At 45.9% G+C, this 25,722-nt stretch overlaps 1 protein-coding gene across 3 annotated transcripts; it reads left to right on the top strand.

Annotated features, from left to right (window-relative positions):
• Positions 1-987: 987 nt before the first annotated feature.
• Positions 988-24,648, top strand: LOC131262612 (proton-coupled zinc antiporter SLC30A2). Of its 3 annotated transcripts, none has more exons than XM_058264655.1 (9): positions 988-1,128; positions 2,596-2,985; positions 14,657-14,823; positions 18,229-18,333; positions 18,770-18,890; positions 19,661-19,840; positions 21,856-22,126; positions 23,470-23,617; positions 24,200-24,648. In XM_058264655.1, the coding sequence occupies exons 2-9, from the start codon at positions 2,951-2,953 to the stop codon at positions 24,340-24,342; spliced, it is 1,170 nt and encodes a 389-aa protein (XP_058120638.1). In that variant the 5' UTR covers positions 988-1,128; positions 2,596-2,950; the 3' UTR covers positions 24,343-24,648. The 3 variants fall into 3 exon arrangements, with proteins under 3 accessions (XP_058120638.1, XP_058120639.1, XP_058120640.1); XM_058264656.1 differs by having other exon boundaries at positions 995-1,128; positions 2,661-2,985; XM_058264657.1 differs by having other exon boundaries at positions 998-1,128; positions 2,665-2,985.
• The last annotated feature ends 1,074 nt before the right edge of the window (positions 24,649-25,722 follow it).

Here is a 25,722-nt window from a genome sequence, read left to right as displayed (position 1 = left end):
TGTGTTGCATGTGCAACTACTTCGTAACGGGTGAAAAAACTGCATTCCACCCGTTGTAGTTGGTTAATTGCCGTCATTTTCTAAAGCAAAATACAAACGATTAACCCAGCTCGTTATCGGCGACGCGTTGTTCCGTTTGGGGTTTAGTGCTGCACGTCGCGTAAATTCACTCGGTACCAATGTTTTCCAGGTGCGTCAGGAGTTAGCGAGCGAACGGTGCCAATGGCGACCACGGACCGGTATGTACCTTCCCTTTGCTCCGAAGTTCATTCCCGTTCCGGTTACTTTTCTTCTTTTATAATTAACGAGGGCCACTTGCTCGAGTGCCGTGGACAAAAACCTCGACACTCGTTAGCTTCATAAAAGAGCTAAATAAAGGAGGAGATAAGTGCTATCTCTGTATCACCTTATCTTTGAGCGGATGCTTTCTTAAAGCGGGTGGATAATGACACTATTGCGAGCCAGCCAGCTAGACAACCCAGTGTCAGCCTCTCTAGGAGTCCCGGTTTCAAAAGTTTCTCGTCCAGTGGGAAGCTGTGTGTGAGTTTTTATGCCCTGATATCGGGTCTTCTTGCTCTCGTATACGTGTGTTGGGCTTTTTCTGCTGGGAACATCGTTCAGCTGGTTTTGTTTTAAATACAGAAAGTGGTGTAACCAACGCTTGATGCATTTAAGCAGCTGAATCGTTTATTTGCCTTTATGATAACAGCATATCCGTCACACAATCGAGCAGAGGAAGAGATATGACGAAACAAATATTCTTACCCAGCTCGTATGGTGGCCATAGACATGGATGGAGTATGCAAATGTTGACATGGTTTAGAATTTTGACAACTAATCTCCAGCTCAACGACACAGCGCCATCGTGCAACGGAACTCATACGTTCGTTGGTGTGGTAGTCGGGGACAAGATACTACACCTCATGTCCCTTTGTGGCGGAGGTTCTGATAGTAGGGTTTAGTAACGCGCGTATATTCGACCGGATCGCACCGTGTCCAGTGGAAAAGGAGTAACCCTATCGATCGTGATCTTGAGATGAACTGAGGCACACATGTAGGCTCTTTCCGTGTGTCTCATTTTGTAATAATTATCTGTGATACGGCGAACCGTGGTTTGCAATAGTTTTGGTCAGTATATTATGATATGACCATGTTCGATTCTTCTTAAAGTGCTCGTGGAAAAAAAGTACCATGGTAGTGCATCTAAAAGAGAGATTCGATGGGAATAATTATGTCGTAACAATATCATTGTGCCACCGAAAAGGCAACCCTAACCTAGGACGACAACTGTCCGGTGCTCTCGAATGGACCAGTTTGTGTTAGTTTTGTGTGGCGCTTCGTTTTTTTCTTCCTCTCTTCTCGATCCTGCCAACCAACCCATCCGTTTAGTGAGTGTGTCATAGATATACGGGTGAGGTTGAGCCGGTCGAGCCATTAAAAATAGATTAATATTTCCCAAATAGCGGGCGAAACAATAAAGCACACTATCACCGTTCGTCCAGTTTAGCGCAGAAGGGACACACTAATATATAAATATTTTTTGTGACCGAAGCCGCTCCCCTCCGGTGTCCTTCGAGAATAGTTCCTCCCGGTACAACACGGTCAAAACCACTACATCCTCACGGTGGTAACGGATGCCCACCGAACGCACACCGTTCGTTGCTCTGGCGTGGATCGTTCCGGTGTGCCGTTTTTTTGTTTTTGCCCATTCCTTACTTTGTGTACGCCATGGGAAGACGTAAGACCGGTGCGGCACCGGGAGACGAACGGGTCACTTTCAGTCATTACTTATGCGGTTCTTACATTTAAATATTTATTACTACTTAGTAATTTATGGATCGTAAATAACCCAGCACTAGGTGTATGGATCGGCGTGTATCGGCGAAAACCAAGGAAAAATGAGTTTGCGATTCGAGTGTTTTCGAGCGAACGCATTTTTTTTCCGGTTGCACTAAAATGGCAAAGGAACCGGTCGGTTCCCGCATCCGCCGGGAGATTCCGAGCCGTAACTGACCGTGGGACCGTGTGACAATAAAGTCATAGTTTTCTTTGCTGAGATAAATGATAATTTTATTGGATGTTTTTTTAAAATTAATTTGTCTCAAATCTAAATCAATGATATTTTTACTGTACATCAGTTTATCCCCTTCGTTAAAAATGGAAATGCACTTTCAGTTTTCTAATGTTTTGAGTAAACAGTAAATTAAACTAAAAACTTAATAGTTTCAATCTGTGACGCAAACTTATCATCTACATAAAACTGTTTGTGCTTCTTTCAGAATATTAAAGTAAACTAGTTGAAAGAATTATACAAAAATGCAAATTCAGGATAGGACACTATCCTGTCGAGTTAAATACGCTTAGTACCAAAAATTGATTAAAAATAGTGTTTTAGAAGCAAAAGAATCTAATTGAAGAAAGAATACACCGTTACTATACGGAAACATACTCTATTATGCTCTCGGAACGTTAGGACATATTTGCAGGAGGTTACAGCAACTTTATTGCTGGTCAATCGTCTCCGATGGCCACCTATTCGTGTCTTGATATCCTGTTTTTTCTGTTTATTGTATAGTCCCGGTATTTCCCCATTAGTCGCTCCTTCGGCCAATGATTGTGTGGTTTTATTTTCCCCAACGCTGGCCGGTTCTGTCTGAAAGCAAGCAATATCTGCGTGCTCAACACCAGTGACCAGTGACTATCGTAACAGCCTTCGACCGGAAGTGTCTGCCCCGGACTAGTGTGCGTCAGTGAAAAGGTGCGTGGTTTCGTATGCAAAGCTGCGTAAGAATCGCTCCATTAGAATCGAAACCGGGCGACCGGTGCAACGACAAGGCTTTTGAAGGTTCGCTTTTCGGGTCCACGTGGTTAACACTTCGCCGACGTTGAGCTCGCTTTCCCCAACCCACAACAACGTGGCATCGCGTGGTGTGCCAGTCATCCAGTGACCATGGACAAGGACCAGCAGAAACAACCGTTGGTTATGTAAGTTTCATCCGCCGGCCGACGGTTCGACGCTCGGGTGGCGTTGGTATTTGAATAGTTGTAAATAAATAAATTTTAATTAACCGACCTTCGGTTGGGGTAGCCGACCGGCAAACGAGAGGAAATCCGCCTTGGGTCGTCGGGGTCGGTATTGGGAATATTTTTCCCAACCTGCGAAAAATACCCAAATCGGTGTGGCCTCTCGACGAATGCCTAAAAGCCCGCGAGCCAATCGATCGGTGCCACGTGATACGGCCGATTCCGACCAGGTGTAGACGGATTTTCCGACGCGATGGACTCCCCTTCGGAATGGGTGAAGTTGCGAAAATTGTTTCCGTTGCTGTTACTCACCCCAGGCACGGGCCAAATATGGCCGCCCGGTACGGGAGGGTGATTGATTTTCATTAACGTAGCCCAAACGGAGGGTGGGATAGGGTGTGGGGTGTGCGGTAAGTGGAAACTAAGTGAAGGTCGATGAATTTCTTCCGGCCCACGTCCGGCTACGGGGTTCTCCCGGCGAAAGCAACAGAAGATTGGGGCCGAGGCATCATAAACGGTGTTGCACACGAACACAAAATACTTTTGCTAATGGTTGTCGATCACCTTCCACCGAAAGTGCGGCGAAGGACGAAGGGAGTAGAGTTGTGTTTATTAATATAAATTCCTTTAATTTTTCCGCTCCGGACAGACAACGAGATTCCTTGAGTACAAAATTCTAGTGCATTGGGTATTCTATATCATTTTCCACGTTTTTCGTGGTAGAAAAAAATTAATTAATGGAATTAAAGGAACTACATTGTAATTAATGAAAAGCATTTTGCAAGTTCTGTATATTCCACGTATATTTTACGAATAACCCAATGTACACTTGGATATTATTCTGTGGAAAAACTTCATCGAATGAAACAATGGCTGCCATGTGTACATTGTTTAAGATTTATTCGGATAAACGGCAACTTACTCACCCCTTGCTCATGTCTTAAATAACCCTTGTCAAACTCAATTGGTTCATCTTACCAAGTATTCCTAAGATGAGATGAAGGTGCAAATTCTTTAAAAAGTCTTTAACAATCCCATGCCAAAGTTTCCGTGAGCCATGGTGCCTGTCGTCATGTTGGGTTCTCTTTTTCCAATACAGGCAGCTGTCTTATTCATTCGAATTTACGTACAGACAAGTCAATTTCTTGATTCCAATTTCTGTCTAAGCTGACCAAAGCGTTCAGAACTGCATCGTTCGGGATCGGTGTTGTATTGTTGATCCCTTGTAGTCCAATGTATTTTCCATTGGGGTACCTAAAATGTGAGAATCCTTGGCACCGTCACTTCATTTTCCCACCATTCGTTGTTGTGTTCGTTTTTAATCCGTAACCAAGTTGGATTGGTTTTTATTCAGCTAAATACACTTTTTACAAGCAAGGATACGATTCTTCCTCTCCTAAACGGAGCTGTTCTTCCCCTTAAGGGAACCTTTGTTAGCTAGGTAGTCCTCTGACATTGATAAATGACGTTCCAGTGGATTAGGTAGCGGCGTAGATATGGCGTTGAATGTAATAGACTTCTTCGTCCGTGTGCAGGCAATTACTTCCAACTGTGTGCGGGTGCAAACAGTTGATCTGTTCTGTGCTTGTAATATGGCGCGCTGGAGCCATCATTAAAGGCTCGGTCATGATACGCTCGGTGAGGTAAAAGATTGCAAAAAAAAGCCCCTGATGTAGTCCTTACTCCAAACTTTGGTCGATTTCATTGAAGGAAAAAAGGACGATTCGGGTTCTCACACGGGGCTGAAAGAAATCGCCAAAACTACAACACACCTGGCCCACCAACCAGGTGCTTCGGCTTCAAGGTTACTTGCCCACCAGCATAAAGCATTAATTACTGCAAGCCGCGAAACATACCACGACCGACCGTTTGATTCGCGTGCTGTAATTATGCTGGTTTGGGGGGAGAAAAAAACGGCACCTGAAAGAAAACCATCCTTGATGCACTATCAGATTGCAGCAATGCACTTCAACGCCCACCACGAGAGCACTGACTTCCCTGGTGGCAACACGAGGCACTTCGGTAGATTTCATTTCCCCCAAAAGCGAACGGGTTGGAAATAGAACAGCTCATCAAAACGGCTCTCGAAGTGTTGGTTGGTACATTTTGAAGTATGTGGAAATTGTTGGAAAAACGGCTCAACTCGTAAATCTATCGACTGCGGCGTAACGCCCCCAGGTTCCGGGGCCTTCTGTGTGTGTGTGTGTATGTTTTTTACCTCTTGTTTTCTTCATTTCGTCCGAGGTCGGCTGTTCATGATGAATGTTTCGTGTTGTGATGGGGGAAGTTGGTGGGAAAATTTGTGCAGAAAACTTTCCCACCCACTGCATGCACTCATTCCAATCGACAACCTTCCTGTGGTCCTTCGAGCCTCGAGGACTGCAGCAACGGTACCAGAAATGCTTTACCATACTCTACGTGTTTGGCTTGAGAGGAATTAAAAAAAAAAAATTGAGACTGAAATAAGTTTCCAATGCCATCCGGTTGGTCGGGGTCGGGTCGAGAATGCCGAGAGTTGTTAGCTTAAAACATGGAACACCATCAAGAAGTCATTAGAAAGTTTATTATTCGCCGATGACCGGACCCACGGCTGACTTTCATCTGGCTTGAGATATATCGCCCATCTCCGGTGTTTCCGGCCCGGATCCGGCAGCATCCCGCACCGAGCGGACTTAGTTACGCACACCGTAAACCGGACCGTCGCCAAACTTTGCAAACTATATTGGCCACAAGTCGAGCCGGACGGACGGACGGATGGACGGACAATAGCACCGGGAGAGAGGCGACCGTTTGACAAAGTCACACATCAACGACGGTCTGGCAGGCTTCGCCCGGGAATTCCGGGGTCTATTAAATCTTATTGAACTAGTTATCGAATGCTTGCGTCATCCGATGCCGGCGAACCGCAGCCGCCCGGTGTGGCACTAATTAAAGTTACGAACTATGTCCGGTACGACGTTGGCACGACGATGACCGCGTAAACCGCATATCGCGTCGGTCGATAGCGGAAGGACTCGGTGTTGGAACTTCACCATCAAAGTGTATTGTTTCGGGAAACGAGGGAGAGAGAGAGAGAGAAATGTTAGAGGATAGCTCAAGGGTTGTCCGCGATTTTGGAGGAAAACAGGTCCTGAGTTGAGAAATCAAATTGAATTCCTTCAAATTCCGGGTCACAAAACGCGTGGTGGTTGGATAACGTGAAAAGTGAACTCAAAACGCCTTTGGGGGGTTAATAGGCGGTACGTAACAACTTTAAGGTTAATTTTGTTGATGCCAAAGTTTTCTTCATTGAGTCAGAAAGGTTCACAGTTGCTTTTTCATTAACGAACCATTTGTGGGTTGGTAACCAAAAAACAAACAAAAACATATTTGTTTTGTAATAACTATGGAGTGGTGAATGTTGAATGTTGCTTTGATAAAACTTGTATTATCTGCCTTGAATGCTTAATATCTTACAAGTTTCCTCAGCTTTCAATTTAAATGTAGGACGCAGGTATTCTATTATGATTCTTTTCGGAACAAAATTCTTTTCTTTTTTTTTATACAAAGTTTGTTCAAAGGACTCAACAAATGATATTTTAATACTGCTGCTTTTTGGTCGCTGGATATTTGTTTTGTTTCAAAGTTTTCATTATCCCATGAAGAGAAAACTTTAAGAAATATGGCGATAATGCAACTAGACTTATTATTTTTTCGTTTATAGTTAGTAGAATTGGTATAAATAAAGGAAGAACGTTTGTTAAAGATTAACCTAATTTAGTTATCAAATCGTGATCCTTTGAATTTAGTTAAATATGTCCAAAGGTTTTTAGTGTGCTTTAAAAAAATTAAGTAAAGGGAGCAGCACTACTTATGGTTAATGAAATGAGCTTAAAGTTTAGGTTCGTTATGCTTTTTTATAGTCTCTTAAATTGCATGAGAGAGTATACATATTGTGGTTCTAGACGTAATGGAAAATAGAAAAAAACAACAGATCATTTTCTAACATGTTTTCATTCATCAAAGGCCACGCTGGTGAACGGTTTTTCGTTCCTATTTTTGTGAGTAAAACTGGACGAAATTCTCGTGAACGATGTTTTTCCTTCCTACAGCAACATGTTTCCGGTGTATAAACGAGCATGGCTCGTATGGATATGGATGTAAAAAAGTGGATTTCGATACATTCTGGTTCAAAAAAAGAAAACAGGACGTTGATGAAAAAGAGAAAACGGGATCGAAAAATGCACATTCGTCCCCAACGGCGAAACACGTCCCGTCGATGGTTTACGACAGTTTCGTGTATCCATTAAGTTTCCTCGACCAGTTCTCGCACACACAAACACACACACACACACACACACATGGTTGGCTCCAAGGCTTCGATGCAGGAAACTGTGTTGTAGACTCCTCCCCCCTCACTTCACTTTGGAGCCAGTGCAAATGCACTTCCCAGCGAAGTACATCAGTTGCTGGCGCCGGTTACGGTCCCTCCGGGGGGGAGGTAGCATGTGTGCGCCAGTTTTGCCGGTTTTCCACATTCGATACATCGATAGAACCGTGTACGATGGTGCCGAGGGTCGTTGCCGGCGAGCGTTGCGAGTTCCCAAACCAACAGGCAACAACAAATTGTGCTTACACTTCGCCGATGGAACTAATTCTCGAGCGTTCCCTTTTGACTCGAGCCAAACCGAGTTGGCCGCAGCCACCCTACCTCCCTCCCTCCCTCGCCCGGGTGTTCGGTTGCGTTTGGTGCTCAAGTTTCTTTCGGTGACCACACCCCTCACCCCCTCAGCGCCACCGAGTAATGTAATGAGTAAATGAAAATGAAACTCTTCGCCCTTTTCTTCGGCGTTGGGTGCAGGGCTTTTCCTTCTCGGTGGTCTTTCCGCGCCAGCGAACGCGAACTTCACACGTTCACGGCACAAAGGCATCCCAGCGGAAGGCAACATCCTTCCTGCTAGCCCACCCTCCCTCCCTCCCGGTTCCGGTATGCAACGGATCTCGCCTTCCGGTTTCGTTTATCCAACGGTTACCGCTGCGGACGGTTGGGGTTTTCGGAGGTTTTCGGTCGAACTGTCAGCGTATCTGGTCTGCGCCAGTGCTGCGCCGGGGCGTCCAGGGTCGGGCACAGTCCACCTCTCCTTTACTCCGATTCGAGCACCCAAGGATCTGATATCACCACCGGACTCGCAACCGGGAAAGACTCGAAGCAGATTGCTGAACCGAAAGCCGAACCGTGCAAAAGTTTCGAAAGTTATTTTTAATTTAGGACAAACGCAGCACGGAACATGACAGGGATTGGGTTTGGCAGGTTTCGCCAGTCCTGCTCTGGGAGTGGGTTCCCCCCCTTCTCCGCTCCTTTTTTTTCTCCACTCCACTCCGGCTTGCGGCACTTTTGCGCGATGCTAGTAGATTGGTGGAAACTCCAGGGAACGAAGGACGGATTAAAAGTTCGCGAACGTTCGCCTTCGAGCGCTGATGGTTTCCTTGTTCTGTTCGTAGTTGTTTTTGTGCCTGTGTGGGTATTTTGCTGCGGAAAACGAAAGCCACCACGGACCATGGGCCGTGTGGTCAACGGATGCTTGAACGGGTACTCCCGGGGAGTAAGTATCGCCCAAGGTATGCATTCTCCTTAGTCGTTCCTTGCAAACTGCGCCCATGTTTTAAGAACGACCAACCGAAGGACTAAGGTCTCCCTAAGGAGGAAAGGATGGAATAAAAAAAAACTCTCGGGAATATCTCTTTGGTAGAGTTTTTGACACCGAAACTAGACCTGGCTCGATTAGATCTCCAAAGAAAAGTAAAGAAAAAAAAATCAGCCAAACTTTCCGCGTGCCTAGGATGGGTCGGGAAAGGCTGGTCCTTTTGTTGTTTAATGATTCCAGCGCTTTTGACGATGATGGAGCATTCTCGGCGGTTTTTCGACGGACTTAATCGACAGCAATTAAGCCGTTCGTTGAACAACATCGATCATATCGCAACGGGCGGTATGGTATCGTGTTGCCAAACAAAGGATAATTATTTTCAATTCCACTATTGGTGGGGAACAAAGGAATCAGCTGATTTTTCCCTGGAACTGACGAAATGGAGGGGTTGAAAATTAAAAGCTTTATTTACTGAAAAGTATTATGTTTATTTAAATTACGCCACGGAATTTCACAGATCTATTTTCAACTGTTGATTCATGAAATGATTCCATTGTCTGGATTGGATTTTTTAACTTTGTAACATTTAATATTTTTGTTCCGAAAATTGAACTGCTATTGATATTTCTGTGTACAATGTAACAGTCGATATGGTTAATATTTTCCATCAGAAATCTCTGTTGGCAACAAATTATCAGCACAACAACGATATAACTGGCCGTCCGTTGAATAGTTCCTTGGTATCATTTTTAATGCCAAATAAAAAGGAAGGGTCATAAAAGAAACCAACATGAACTATTCGCCAAGTATGTCTTGGAGTACACCACTACACATTTGGCTAGCACATCTTGGACAATGTAAGCCGGAACTATTTGTTTTCATGGACCGAAGCGATCCCTTTCACCTTCCGGTATCGCATTCTGCTCACGTTCCCAACGGGCTATCGGGGGCGTCCATCCTGTCCCCGGAACCGGAACGCACCGGCGCGCGCTCGATAACGTTTTTGTAACGAAGTTGCGTGGCGAAGTCTGTTCCTCCCTGTTTCCACGCAATTACCATGCTCCACGGTTTACACTGTGTTACAACAAATTGATTACATTTTCATAAATTTGCTTACCAACCAACCGACCGACCCTCCCTGTTAAGGTCAGGATTGGGAAAACCGGGGATGTTTCGTTCTGGGGACCTTTGCCACCCCGCCCCTCAACCCCCCCCCACCCCCCCAGCGGACCCTCCCCAATGTCATCGGGGGGCGAGATTGAACACTCCATCGACATTGGATTCGACGCTATCGATGGATCGTTTCAACCGGCGTCCGTAGAAAATGAATCCGATACTTTGCATTTTCGCTCCCTTTGGTGTGTCTTTTCCGTTTTTCGGCCCCTCTTTTAACCCTCCCCCCGGAATGTCGGCATGTCCTGGTGTGCGGGGCGAATCTTCGGGCAAGGAGGGACCCCGTGAGGGACATCTTTACCTTCGCATCATACTAAAAGGTTTATAGTTTTCGAAAAAGGCCCGGCGTGGACTCTCGTCCTTACGGGGTGCTTTACGATCGGGTCCATTCGCTCGCCCCACCGGATGTCACACGTAGTCACCTTTCGGGGGGTTCTGCATCGGTGCGAAAACTAGTGGACGAAAAGGACCGACCGGTGCGGGTTTTTGCTATTTTACGAGATTACGTAAACATTAGCATAAAACGTGAGTATCTGTAAATGTTTCTATTCTGCAACTGTTTGCCTTGCGCCGGGGCACAGTGGTGGACAAAACATTTCCCCCCCGCTGCGCTGGTGGAGAACATATTTAAAACGAGGATTAGGAGAAAAAGAACTTACGGCAGAGATTCATTCGAGGTGCGTGAAATTGAGTCCAGTTGCGAACTTTCCCCGACAATTGAATTGCTTTTACTGGTGGGCTTTCATCTGATACAGCAATTTACGTAAAAATGGTCTCTTTAGGATTCGCTTCATTTGACTCTGCCCAATTACGGACTCGTTCCGTTTCGACACCGACCAGTTTTGTTTGGCTCCACCTGCAACTGTGTGCTCGTATGGAACAGACGCTCGCTGCACGATCTCCGAAATTCCCCTAACCCATCAGCTCCGGGGGAGGAGATGGCCGAGTCAGCTCGCACACGGACTTCACGCTTATGACCCATTGGAGGGTATAAAATTCGGATAATCCTAAACAAATGCTAATACGACTCCGGGCCAAGTAGCAGCAGCAGCCAGCAGTTGGCTCCGACTACCACCACCGGTCTCCTGCGTTCACCGGGCGTCCACGTAAAACACGAACCGGACGGCTGAAGGAACCCTTTTTGCCGGGACGAAATCATTTGAAAGCCATTCCGAACGGCACCCTGGAGGGCCCGATGATGTTTTACATTCACACTGATTATGGAGGGTCCGGGCGCCCGGTGTCTTCTTCTTCGGTTCACCTTGCCGGCAGGGTATCGGGTTTCCCGGGTTTTTATCTTCTGCTCCCCGGCAGCAGTCATTTGCTGGCGCGCACTCGAAACCCGAACAGGGGAGGTGGGGGCGAACTTCTCGGACTGCGTTCGGGCATCATTACACTGATGGGATTGACTCATAACCTCATTACGGGCGCATTAGAGCTCTGGTTCCGAGGAGAAAAAGCAGGGAGGAGGAAAAGAAGGAGGCAAAACCAGGACCTTCTTGGGATTCACCAGGAAAGAAGGCAAAAGTGGCCACCATTCAGACGCGCGTTGTGTTCGTTAGGTTGTGTGTTGGTATGGCAAGATGTGCCTTGCATGCCCAATGGTTCCTACGCCACAATTGGGCTTATTTCGTTTCGTCCAATGGTTGAGGGTTAGTTAAAACTTTTTCAACATTTACAGTTTGCTTTGAATGGTGGATTTAAAAATAAGGCACAGGTGGAAGCTCTTGGAATCACAAACAATTACTTAATAAGTAACTTAAAATTTTATGTTTTTTTATTCAATCTCTAAATGATAGGAAAGATACATTATTTAAGAATAGAAGAAGTGCAAAGAAGCTTATTTAAATCCGTTGGTGACTTGAAAATAGAATGGTAGTTTTTGTTATATACATTTACAAAACTATTAATTAAATGTTTAGAGTTTTACCTGATACACGTGATGGATCACCGTATTAGTTGTTTCTTGTTGCTAACCTAAACTATCAGGATGGTTTCATGGTAATGGTTTAGCAAAATTGGATTTTGTTTTTGCATATCGTTTTAAAGTATGATCTAAGTGATGATCATTTTGAAGATCGCCTATTTTTATGTTTTTTTTTTTTTACTTTTTCCGTTATTTGAAGTACATAATTTCATTTTTTAATTAAAGGCCACGATTTATGGCGTTTAACATTCGATACAATCCTTAAACAGTTTTCACCATATCAAAGCAGGCTGCCGATAATACGTTTTTGGGGTTGTGTTTTCTTGCGTACACGCACAAACACATTGTTGCAAAAAAACGCACAATCCGATCAAAATTGAAATTGAACATCGTGTGCCATCAGCACTTTCATTTTATTACAGAGTGAACCATAAACTGATAACGTTGCATCAAAACGCTGACATGGCTGACAATTCGACAGCTTGTCAGCCCCAATATTCAATCGTACGGGCATCGACGCTGGTGGCGATCCAGCTTTCCCATAATGTCGGCCATTTTCCAAAGTGTCCGCACGCAGTGGCCGTTGATGCACGCACGTCGGAAACCATCGCCGACTGAAAGAAAGCGGATTGCAGTTCATCAAAATTCAAATGATTGTTGAATTTGGTAATTGGATTCGTTTGATTTCTTTCCCGCTTTGCAGCGCTCCTCGCAGGCCATTGCTCATTAATTTTTTAAAATGATTTATGAGACACACGCAAACACATACCCCCTTCTCGCCTTTTTCCTCCCTTCTGCTATCGGTCGGTCATTTCTCATTCCGGTGTCACCCCGTGTCCTGACGTCGTGTGGTGGACGTCATTGCGACGCGGTGTGGTGGTGGTGGTGGTGAAATGTCGCTTGGCGGACGAAATTAAAACTGAAAATGTCCGTTGTCATCAGCATCGGTTGGAATGGAATAATCAGAAGCAGAAAATAAAAGTCGCCCAATCCCCTGGGCTCGTAGCAACGCCAGAGAAAAAGAGGGAAATGCGCGCCGGAATACCATTAGCAATGGCACCAGTTTTACATTCGTTCATTTATTACCACAGCTGTGGCCGTTTGTGCGGATCTGCTGCCAAAGTCATTTCATTAAAAAGAAACGTTCCAATCGCGGACAATGGAGCCCTTTCGGTGCTGGCCCCCGATGCCACTGGCGGAAACTTATGGCCACTGCAGTAAATTACTGTCCATCCGACCGCCCGGAACGGGCCCGGGATCGTTTGTCGAATGTATGCCGAACTGCATTCATTACATTCCGGCTTCGGTGCGGCGTCCTTATGCCCGGGTTCCGGGCTTTCTTGGTGCCTCCTCTCGGGTGCTCGTCGTACCGGAAAGTGGCGTAAATGGATGCACGGGAAGTGCACGGCAACAACATCATCTCATCTCATCCGCGCGGCCCAGGTCCGATGCAGCAATTCAACGGAGTGGAGGTCCGGAAAATTCGGACGAAATTGTTGGAATCCAATCGGACTTGCGCACTGGTGGCCGGTGGTGCGCTGAGGGGGAGGAAAACTGGGGTGAGGCCAGCGGGCCCCAGAAGGGCTCAATTCGCTCGAGCATACCCAGGCCAGGGTTTTGGTCAGGTTTTAACTGCGAAAGGGGGAAAAAAGACAAACAAATTTACGATCACCAAGGAGCGCGGGTCGTTTACGATGAAATAGTTTCAATTTTTCGCAAAACCTTTTTCTGTAATCTATTTTTTGGCATGCATCGCAAACGGAGCCGATTCCCTCTCGTATGTGGCGGAAAGTTGGATTCATACTTGCTTCATAGCAACGAGCAGCTGAGTAGATTTGTTTGGGAAAACAGCCAAGAAAGCTAAAAGTCCTTGAATGAATTAGCTTCGCTTCGAAATTTAGAATTTTTTGAGTAAAATAATATTTGTTTTGCGAGCTTTCCTAATGTACTAAAGTGTCGATGCTAGATGACAAAATTTCAGTATGTAAGCTTAAAAATAAACTTAAGAAAATAATTCAATTCCAAAAATTATAAACTTAATTTATCGAATCAAATAAAAAATGAAACAGAACGTTGCTTTGCATAAGATAATATAATAAAACTAGTATTCAAGACTTTGAAATGGAAGATAAGTAAAAAAAGTTTAAAGTTTCAAATTTAAAAGATGGCTTGAAGTTAAACTTGAATAAAACATAAAGAATATCAAATAAAATGGATTTTAAAAGTCACCAACCTGTTTAAAACCCCAAACTGGGTTAAAAGTATTTGCTCCCGAAGCAAAACAAAACCTTTCACCCTTGACTAGCAGGACTTAAATTCCGTCCGACGTGTTCCCTTCCGCATCCCGTTATGTAATCTCGCATAATCGGTGGGCCAAAAATGCTGACCCAAAAAAATAAACGGCATCATATCAATTTGGCTCCCGTTCACGTAGCATATTTTCGTCGGGCTTATTTATTCAATTCTTTATGTTTTTGCTAATTTTTGGCAACCGTACGCGAGCTGTTTTGCGCGCTTTGTTAGCAAAAATTTGCCACAATTCAAACAGTAACGTCTTCGCCAGCGCGAACGTTCTTTGCGGATCCTTACGCATCTTTGTGCCTTTTTTGCACCGGGAATGTTTTTAGTTGAAAGTGTAAACTGAATATCTTGAACAACAGCCCGAGCCAGGCTCCGCACACTATCTTCGTTTTCAATTTATAACTATGGCGTGTTGGAGTTTGCCCCGCTTGACTGCCGGGTCCCTCGGGAAAGCATCCGGGATCTTTTTTGTTGTTTGATTTTAATTCGCTTGAGTCCACCACTACTACACACACACCCCACGTCTCGGGCAAAAAACTTCCGCTGTATTGTTGTACCACAAAACCGTTCATTTCCATCTTTTCTTGTTTTCCCTTTTTCTTTCCAGCGAGTACAGGAAAAACTATGGGACGTCTGCCAGCTCACAGCCGCCACCGTCCCCGGCGAACCCCTCGGACCAGCCACCCCAACGGTCCATCATCTATTGCGTGCACGGACAGCTGGCCAACTCATGCTGCGAGCTGCCAAACGAGCTCAGCATCAGGAAGATTGACTGTAAGCGAGTTGACTGTTAGCGTTACCTTCTTAGAACCCCCTTTGGCCGTTGTGTGTTTGGGGATCGCTCCACTGTTTTCTCTAGCTCTATTTTTTCACCCCGATCCTCCTTTGTTTCCTGGCAGGTTGCTTATGATTATTTCATTTCGCAGCACCGTGCGCCGGGGTGGTGGGAGGGAGTCAAGCGGGTGGCCGTATCTCGTGGCGCCACAAAAAGGTTATCAGCTTCGCGCTGACCTTATTCGCAGGAAACGAGGAGCAGTGGCAAAAACAAATCTCAACTTTTATCGGGCTGCTCCCGGAGCGGGGGCGGGCCAAGATTGCAACAAGAAGTGCGTCCAGTAGACACGTTTACGGGGGTTTTCCAACGTCGCTTATCTTAACGCACACAAATGAATAAACGAATAAAACGAATGCTTTCGAAAAGTGGTCGCTTCTTGTTAAGCTGGATGACCGTTGGGAATGGTTCGTGTTTGTAGTGCTGAATGCTACTTTTGCTGCTTGTTAATTGAATTTTCACTGTCTTGAAGCCGACTGAATCGTTCGCTTTTGTGATGGCTGTCGGCAACATTTTGCCATCTTGAGGTTCCCATCCCATCCGAGTGCGGCTGTACAAACATCATCTGTTTGTTTGCGCATGAGGTGCTTCATTTTTAAACAATCGAAGAAGCAGCAATGGGGCATCAAGCAGCTGATGTGTCTTTCCGTTCCATCCCCCAGCCCACTGCCGGGAGGGAGTTATTGTCAGAGGAAAACTTTTAACGATTATATACGGTCCAATCACCGGATAGATGGACCGGTGAGGGGTGGACAATATGTTTGTGAAGGTCTCTCGATGGGTTTGGCTAACGTTGGCACCTAGTGTTTCTTTTCCGTAGCGTACCATCTTGCGATTATTCATTCGCTTCCAGGACCGACTGGCGGCAACATACAAACACGAAACCGAACGTCCAGCAAACAACCGATTCCGATTAATGGGGTGAAATTGATTTTTGCTCCGGAACAGGAGGCTGATGCTTTTCCTAGAAGACCCGACCGGTTGACCCCAACAATGGTCGCCGGTTGCCAATATTTGCAAGCACACGCACGTCTGCCAGATCCACTCACCGGGGCGGGGTCGGACTGTCTTGGTTGGGGGTCCACCAGACGAAGGCTCACTTTGGAGGCGGTGCGCTTGGTTTGCTCCATCATAATCAAAGATTATGCCCCGGCTCCGGTCAACCGGCACTGGCAGCCATTTTACGATGCATGAGTGGTTTATTAGCAAAGCTAAGCTATGATTAATCTTTTACGCCGACTTCCCGACCGACCGGACGGACCGGTCTGCGTTTGGCTTTGATTTGCACCATCACCATAATGGGGTGGCCCCACTTGAGCATCATCAGGCATCGGAAGCCGTAAGCTGATGATGTGTAAGTACATAATCCATAAATAATCTTCCGATCGGCTCGCCGCTGTGCAGTTACGCTTTGTAAGTGGCACGTCGTGGCGTGTGGATTGTCCGGTTGTGGACTAAGTGATTTTTGCACCACTGCAACCACTAATCTGTATCAGCCTTAGAAGTTGCCTAAGAGTGGCTTAGTTTGGGGTCTTCAGAATGTGAGGATGTATTTATATATAATTGAAACTGGATAAGGCACACTACATGAAGAGGGTTTAAACATGTTCCTTTGATAACTTTTCGCCCACATAGTTTTGATAAAAAGTTGCTTTAATATAAACTTAACTCTAGTTTTACACAATAAAAGTACATACTGTCGTCCGATGCAACTAGAAATGAAAATAAATAAAACTGCCAGAGTTTCAAGCTTCTTTTGTGAAGCGAAAGTGAGAAGATTTTTTTTTCTAAAAACAAGCAATCTTTATCCTTTGGCAATACTTGAGAAAAACTCACTCCGAGAAACGGTTCATACCCAAGATGCGCTTTATGTAAATTCAAACTTCAAGACCCTTTCGACAACAATAGTGTTAATTTGCCTTCGATTGTTTGGTTGCGTTTTCATCCCCCTTTTGTTTGCCCTGCATAAACGCCTCCGGAACGTAGATGCGCTTCGCCAGGACAATGATAGACAGTATGCAATTTGGTTGGGAAAATTTTCACTTGATCGAACGGGAACGACTCGGATTTGCTATTGCAAACTCACCGCTCAAACAGCTCGTTAAATTGCTAGACTTTTTTTTTGCTTCTTGTGTTGCGTTCCACCCCAAAACGCCTGAGTCGACTGACGGCCACGACTGACACTTTTCTGCACCCTAAGTGGCGCATCGATACCGGGGAAGAGAGGGAAAACTTCACCATTGGGGCGAAAGACTAGGAAAAATACAACCGCCACGAGGTTGAGATTGAAATGGAGGAACTAGAAAGGGGGAAAAAAAAGAAACGAGTGAGATCTAAGGAAAACCGGATTGGAAATTTGCCACCCGTAAGCCCGTCGGGAAGGAATTTCCATCGAGGAGCGTGACGTTGGGGCAAAAGTTGGCCAACGGAACAAATCGGCGAAGGAAAAATCACGGCTACGACACATCGCCCCCCACCAACTTGAGCGAGACCGTTTCCGAAGGCGAGGTACCATCAGGAAACCCATTGCAAATGGCCGTCGTTCCTCTGGTGGGGGTGGTGGCGGGAGGTAAAAAGGGTTTACGGCATGATCGTCGGGACGTCTGGGTGATTGCAGTTTTGGATTGCGGTTAAATGTGTGCACTTTTGTGTGTGGAAGAATTTCATTTTCAAACGATTTGCTGTTTCTTTTGTACGTGCGGAAATTCTTCCAAACTCGTCTTGCGGGCGTTTGCAATTTTTAACATAAAAATTGACGTCCTTTCTGGTTTTTTTTTGTTCGGACTATGGGTTGAGTTTTAATTACTGAAGCGTTTTTCGAGCGTTTCGTTTCGGTTTCGTTCACCCCAACTCAATTACCCAATCGATTTGACAGTATTTTTCCATCCACGGAGGGTTTCATTTGAATTAATTCTAATGAGCTTTACTATCGATGTTCGATTTTTTTACAGTTAAGAAAGTTTTTCAAATTTCCAAACGAATTTAAATAGGAATGATTCTCTTGTATATTTAATTGAATTTAGTTCAATGAGAAAAGTGACTCGAGTGTTTTTTCTTTTGAACGACCTCATTAAGAACGGCTTGCGATACCATTTTTGATGCATTTTCACCTCATACCATCGCTCTCTGGGATCCTTGCAGCTTATTTCCATTCCCCCGGAAGCAACAACTAATCACTCAACATCTACATAATTGGTGCGGGCAGTTGTGTAATGCCTTAGATGTCGAACTTTGATTTATAATCCGTAGTAATTCACCGTGTCGAACACAAGACACGTCTTTCCACTCCTCCGCCTCTGTTTTTCTCCTTGCCTCACCTGCCTTCCTCTATTGTTGTCTCGTTTCAGCTCACTGTCACAAACCCCGGGCGGAAGGGATCGATAAGATAGCGCGAAAGAAGCTCCTGCTGGCCAGCGTGCTTTGCATCATTTTTATGATTGCAGAGATAATAGGTAAGGAACTAATGGGCTAATGTAGGTTGTTCTAGCTCCCGCCTGCTCAGACGGGACCACCCGAGCCCGGACATCTGTAACGAACGACTCTGGCAGGTTAAAATAGACGACATCTCCCGCTTACCTTCCAATGGTAACTTGCTTAGGCCGCAAGTAGGAGAAAATGGTTTATTGTCTCCACTTGTTGGATGCATCTTCCCTCGGAGGGGGACAAAGTGGTCGTTCGCACGGCGAATGCACTCGGTTCGGTTTCGCCTAGGTCAGGCCACCTCGGGAACGAGGATGAGTTCAGATGTGCCAACCGACCGACATTAAGCCAGCAAACTTTCTTCGCTCCGGACAGATGCAGCAGAGGGTGTATCCTTTTTTTTTGCTTTGCTTTCCTCATTGTTTCTTGTTGGTTTATTGTTGCTTCCGTTCCGTTCTTCTTCTCCAGGTGGTATTTACTCGAACAGCCTCGCCATCGCGACGGACGCGGCGCATCTGATGGCGGACTTGGCGAGCTTTATGATATCGCTGCTAGCGCTGTGGATAGCGGCTCGCCCATCCACGAAGCGGTAAGTAATTGGCCGAGGGCGGCAAGTAGAAAACCGGACGTGTGGGTGGGAGGGACTTTCTCTTGAGAACCAGGCTCGCAAGAGGGCACCGCGTGTTGATGGCTTCTGAGAACGGCGTCGGTTAGGGAAGGGTCGGGAAAAAGTTTTAATAACTTTCCACCGAGTCGGCCTCCCCCCGCTTGACCGTGCGTTCCACGGTTATGGAGGATCAAAAGCCCGTACCAGGTTGGACATTATCCTCCTCAGTATGGCGAGCATCACGAGCGAGATCGTGTCGGGCGAGTGATAGATTTTTTGCATCGTTGAGCTTTGCCTTAGTGACCGAAACTCGTTGTAATATAATTAGGGTTGAAACCTTCGTGTCCGCTTCCCACTCCGATGGGCCCGTAATGGCGGGTAAGGAGTCAGGGGAAGTGGTCTTTTTACGCTTCGCGTAAATGCAGTCAATGGGTTTGATGCCTGTTTTCCGAGCAGATCAAAGGCAGGCACGTCTTCGTGGAAGGTGGTTGCATTTAACCCGGGCCGGTAAGATTGAGAGAAAATAATGTACCGCTGTTCACGGAGCGGACTTTGCATCGCTCCCAAGGAAACTTTACCACTGTCAAGTAAGAACAAAAAGAACTTTCTTTTGTAAACAGTTTCTTGAAAGATGCAAATCAATAAAATGAATATATTTTTCTCGTTCTCCTTGTTTCACTTGATGCACTCTGTTTACTTCTCGGCAATACAAAGTCACTCACAATTTTCCCTGTTTCCCTGTTTTTCCCTAGGCTGTCCTTTGGCTGGTACCGGGCGGAGGTGATCGGTGCGCTCGTGTCGGTATTAATGATCTGGGTGGTGACGGCGATCCTGTTCTACCTGGCGGTACTCAGAACGATCCACCGAGACTTTGAGCTCGACGGCGAAGTAATGTTGATTACTTCCGGCTTAGGAATACTAGTAAACGTGATGTAAGTATCTGTTTGAAGCCATTCGAAAAGTTTTATTTCATAGTGCACAGCAACTTAATTGACTTTTGAAATTAAAATGGGTCAGAAGTAGTACTTTTGGTCCTAAAGTATTTTCAGCTGCCATCCTTAGGGGCAACATTAATAAGAGTTTTTAATTAATTCTCGGGATTTACATGGGGTTTGTATTCGTGAAAAAAAAGACAATTTCTTACAAATTGTTGTTAAAAAATGGTTTGTTCCAGAACTTTACACGCCCCAAATAACACTGAATAATTACATTTAAATTAGCGTTAGAAATAAAAAGATCTATTTCGGTGTGAGATAACAAAAAAGAACACCTCATCGAGTTGTACAAGAGGGCTTATCACTCGGCACAGGTTGCCCCACTCGGACAAAGAAACATGATCCACCGGCTGAAACGCATGCTACGGAGCATAATCCACCGCAAATCCGAGGCAATCCGCTTCTACCGTTTCGCAAGCGGTCGTATATCGAGCCGGTCCGATCCATGCTGGAAAGTGCTAATCACATTAAATCATTTGCGGTATCAAGAGCAGACATTGAGTCCATCGTTGTTTGATGGTGGCGTCCCTTCCTTTTTTTCTTCTTCTTGTCCCTCCACCCGCCCACCGGGAAAACCCACCGAGTTTCTTTTCTACCAAAGTTCGTCCTTTCGTCCAGAGTGCACCGTTGCAGAGAGAAGACCTTCGAAGGCGCGATGCATCTGAACCGTCGGGATTGCCAGAAGCTCCTGGCAGTCTCCGGATGGTAACGCGGCAAGACAGGACAGGGCTGCCGGTGTAATCCCGTGTTGCGTCGGTGTCATTTGATTGTGGCAGATAATCCTTCATTTGTAGAATTAATGGATGGTATTACCTTCCGTCTTAATCCAGCGCAGTGGCGTTCTTTCCCGTCGATCCCACCCTTGGCGTCGGGTCGACACTCCTCCTCCGTTAGTGCTGCAGCGTGGGAAGCCAGTCAAAACGGAGCGCTAGGGGCAATTCTAGGGCGGCGTTTCCGTTTTCCGGCTTCGGCAGTTTGCTGCAGTGAGCGCCATCTCGTACAGGAATGGCCTGGGGAATTTATTGGACAAAGTTTCCCGATCGGATTCTTTTCGCTTTTCGGTCGCGGTAAGAAGATTTACTTTTTTTTTTATGCTACAAGCTCCTTCTGGCTACAAGCGGTAAATCGCTTCGGCAACGGTCACCCAAAATCCGGCGGATAATTGAATTGGGACTGGCAAAAGTGGCCGAAGCCCCGACGGAGTTGAATCGGGGGCGCCGGCGGTGAGATTTGTGACCGGTTGAGGAATTTGTCCGTGTTCGCGAAGGTGAATTATTGATTGGACGGACCAACGATCGTTTTCTGCTTCACGGCCGAAGAAAAGGCTGGCCATTTTTACCGTTTCGGGGAAAGGTGTTGATCGGACCTCAATGTATGATCCATCCGAGTGCGAGTTCCATAATGAAACCGTTCGGAGCAATGGTTGTCGCAATTTCTTGAAGCCAAACACGTCGTCCCACCGGGTTTGCTTGCTTCTTAAGCTGTTGTGTTCATCGCACCGTGCCCTAATCCGCGTTGCGTTGGAGTTGAGAAGGCGGAAGCGAGTGGCAACTTTCTAGGATCGAAACTTTCCCGAACAGCATGCAGCTCGCGTTGCCCGGGTGCTTGAGCCGTGCTGTGCTGTGCTGCCAGGGGATTCCTTATTCCTGGCATGATGTATTTGCGCGACTCTGGGATGGATTGGACGGTTCCATGAGCACAAGACTGCTTCATTCTGGTGCAACGATGCAGTTGGCAGTTACGCCAACGTGTGCTGGCTTTCGCCCGGTACGCTCGGTACTTTATTTTGCGTAACGATTCGTCGGAATTGCCATGAGCACAATCAACCACCCTGGTGGCGCATTCGTACCATTATTTAGCATCTCTCGTCCTCGTGCGTCGTATTTTTATCCCCCTTCTTTCGCTGTGACGATGGTGACATTTATGAGATTTCTTTCGACTTTCGCTTCCAGCATGGGCGCAACGCTGCACCACCACGGACACAGCCACGCCGGCGGCGGCGGCGGAGGCGGCCACCATATCCACCAGGAGGAGGAAAACATCAACGTCCGAGCCGCGTTCATTCACGTGCTGAGTGATTTCGTGCAGAGCTTGGGCGTTTTCATAGCGGCTCTGGTGATTTACTTCAAACCGGACTGGAACATCATCGATCCGATCTGCACGTTCGTTTTTTCGCTGCTCGTCCTCGGCACAACCATTGCCATCATGAGGGATGCCATTGTGGTAGGTCGGAAGGGGGGAAGGACATCGTGGCCCTGTTAATACATTTTCATTTTTCAGCTAAGTACGATGGGGGTCTCAAAGAGGTCCGATATCTGTTTAAATTATTATTTTGTAACAACCACCAGGCGCCTCCATTGTTATTACAAAAGAAGAAAAGTCCCTATTCATGCCTTTTAATTGCGTAGAAAAACATTTGTGTTGTCATTTTATCAATGGTTAAGTTTACAGTATTTTTTCATAATTCACATTAACTATGGTTGTAATTGACATTTTCGTCTATTCTTTCAAAACTAAGTAAATCTCAATTAGTTCTTCCATAAGAGTGGCATTATACCAATTCCTTCAAGAGTAAATTAAATCTTATTCGTTTCATTTTCTTCTGTCAGATCCAATCATTTTAGATTCCTACCAGCTCAGATTGAAATCAAATCGAAACACCTCCATCTGCCACCGTTGTCTTGAGCTTCATGTCTTCATCCACTTGAGTTAGACGGAGGGGAGCCCGAGGTTGATCACTTAATTTGTTCGTTTCTTTTCGAACGCTAGTAAGGTAGCCTACGGATTTTTATCAATCGCGAAGTAAGCCCCTGAAAATTTTGTCGGGAGAGGATATAAATTGAACGTGGAACGAGCTTTGATAACGAACCATCTACCGGGCATTTGGCGGGGCCAGGTGGTTTCAGGTCCTTCTGTTTTTTTTCTTCTTCCCATTATCCCGCTTAACCCCTGCTCCATCGAGGCCGCCCCTCCTAATGAATATTGTATTTCAATTTGAAACAGTTAAGCCACCGCATTTGTTCCATTTTTTTCAACACTGTTCCGTTTGAGGTCCATATTTTTACGTTAGCTTAGCACTCCGCTTGCCGCTTCCCTAAACCCCCGGCGAAGCCAACGGTCTCGGCCCGGGTAGGCTCCATAAAACGGGAACCGATTTAAGGTTGCACACTTTCTTACCGATTTTATTTCCATTACCCAAACCCGCCCGAAAGCGTTCAGCCTCTCCGCCCTCGGGCCTGCGCTCCGGACGATTCCTCACGCGGAGAAGGAAGTTCACACTCACCTACGGGTTGTTGCTATTGTCATGTTTTTTTTTTCGTTGTTGCTCCAAACTCGCACCACCCTACGTCGCTTTTACTTTTATACATTCGCGTTCGCCCGCCCCCTTTTAACCACTTTTCCGATCCGGCAGAACCGGGCTCCCATTCATACCGACCGTATCCGGGAAAGCCACTTCACACTTACTCACGCACTTTATTTTCTTCGCAATCCATTGCCAGCCCGTTGCCGCCACCGATGGTACGGTGTTATCACAGCCATACTTACGCCACCCTTTCCATTCGCAGGTTCTCATGGAGGGCACCCCGAAGTATCTCGATTACACCGAAGTTATGCAAACGTTCCTGCAAATTGAGGGCGTCGTAAGAGTACACAATCTGCGCATTTGGGCCCTCAGCATCAACAAGATAGCGCTCGCTGCTCATTTGGCTGTCGGTAAGAAGATGGGAGTTGCAAAAGAGTAGACAGAAAAAGGACAAAGAAAAACCACACTCACACACACTTTTTCAATGGCATTATGTATCTGCGTTTGATTGGAGGGGATCCTGTGAAGAATGTGTGGTTTTGCTTTCCTTAGGGGTTGGATACGCAAATAATTAAATATTTTCTTGATTTGAACCTTTCCTTATGGTTTTGATTTGTTTTCTAATAGGTTTAATTAGTAGAGGTAAAATTGACCTTTATGTTGCACTAAGCATCAGAATAGGTTTCTAAGCTTTATTTTTTAAACTAAATTTTAAAAGTTAGTTTTAAAGAAGTTAGTTTTGAACAATGTGGTATCAATTTGAAAATGGGTATTTAACGATAAGAATATACACAAGGATAAAAAGATTCTTCGATTTTATTTGTGCATTTGAAACAAAATTCAAATCAATGTAAAATAGGTAAACCGTAACAATTTGCTTCCAACTAAATACAATCGAGGGTTAGAAGCTTTAGTTTCCCTTTCACATGCTAGCTTTATGTTACTTATTTTTATCTTCGTATTTTCGTTCCGATTTGTTTTCCTTTCCACAGAACCGCAAACCAACACCGAGCTGGTGCTGCGCGAGGCCACCCAAACCGTGCACGCCAAGTATCGGTTCTTCGAAACCACGCTCCAGATAGAAGAGTTTCAGCCCGATATGGAAGATTGTAATCAGTGTTCGAATCCAATTTAGTAAACGCGGATCGGAGGCGCTTTGCCGAAGGCCGAGGCAAACCATCGAGCGTGCGGAGTAGGGTTTTTCTCTCGGAAAAACTTAAACATCCCACGACGAAATAAAGCCATGAACGTTGGCGTTGGAGGAAAAATCGCCGTATTGTGGGTGCTCGAGGAAAATAGACACTGCATAAGTCGTGCGGGGTAATGTGGGTCACATACAAATCGCCGGTGAAGTGTATGTAAAACTGTATTAAAAGTCCTACCAAACACGGGTGTTTTGAAGGTGAAGCATAAAAATTACTTCCAGTGAACCATCGTCGGCCAGAGCATCATTTCGAAGAGAAAAAAAAACCTGAATCCGAAATTACTACACCGAAACACACTCCGGGAAAGCGAGGAAGGATGAAGGTGACTGTGTTGTAAAGGGACGCCTGGTGCGTTAGTGGGAATAATTTGAAAGAAAATCATCATAAACTTATTTGTATTCCGATGCTGCGGCAACCCCGGAGAGCGGATGTGGTGAAGGGGTTTTCGGGATGTAATTCGTAGGAAACGTTTCACATTCCGTTCAAAACTTGTCCCCCCCCGTTTGTGTAAGGGCACGCCAAAGGGTAGTTTTGTACCTTGGCTGAAACGGGTCTGGCTTTACCGACGAGTTCCTGGAATGACCCTTCCGTCACTTTCCGGGACAGAAAAGGCGAAATTTCCGATGAACTAACCCCGAAGTCTTTGGCCCCGGACGGTATCGAGCAAAACCATAATGCCACGGCTTTTTGTTGTAGCCTGATTTTTCTTTCGCAAGAAAAATGTGCTTGAATATTTATAATGCCCCAAGAATGGACCGGCAGCGTCCGGATGAGATTGACAGAATGCGAAGAGAACGTGGTTCTTCGCTGGCCCACGACCTCTCGGCCCACCGACCGGTCTAATTGGCCGAAAGAGGTTGGCATTTGGTATTCAGCGCAGAGCCGCCAGTTTGGCCGATGTGCACTGCTCATTTCTCAATCCGAATGATTAATTTTGCCAATTTGTTCTGTTTCGCTTTCAGAGTCAGCATCCCGTCGTTGTCTTCGGATGATCCCGCCGCGTCTTCCGATTGAAGATTCACGCCCGTTTCTTCACACCGGTTCCGGAGGCCGCCTATATTCTGTGGTGAAAAAGTTTCTTTCCCTTTTGGTGCCATTTACGGAACCCTAGCGTTGGGCAAAAAGAAGCGGTTAGAAAAGAAATCCTCGTCTCGGAAGTTAATGTAAAAGTAGTTATTTGCTATTCACTTAGCATGGGGGAACTTTTCGAGCACGAACGGGCGCGTGGTCTGGGCTGGGCTGTTCGGATTCTTCTCGCTCTGGTTTTTGTTTGTTTGCATAAACTGCTCTGCGGCTGACGGACCCGAAAG

The sequence above is a fragment of the Anopheles coustani genome, chromosome 2, assembly GCF_943734705.1.
Source record: "Anopheles coustani chromosome 2, idAnoCousDA_361_x.2, whole genome shotgun sequence".
In the NCBI taxonomy this organism is placed as follows: domain Eukaryota; kingdom Metazoa; phylum Arthropoda; class Insecta; order Diptera; family Culicidae; genus Anopheles; species Anopheles coustani.
This window is presented reverse-complemented; position numbering and strand designations above follow the sequence as displayed.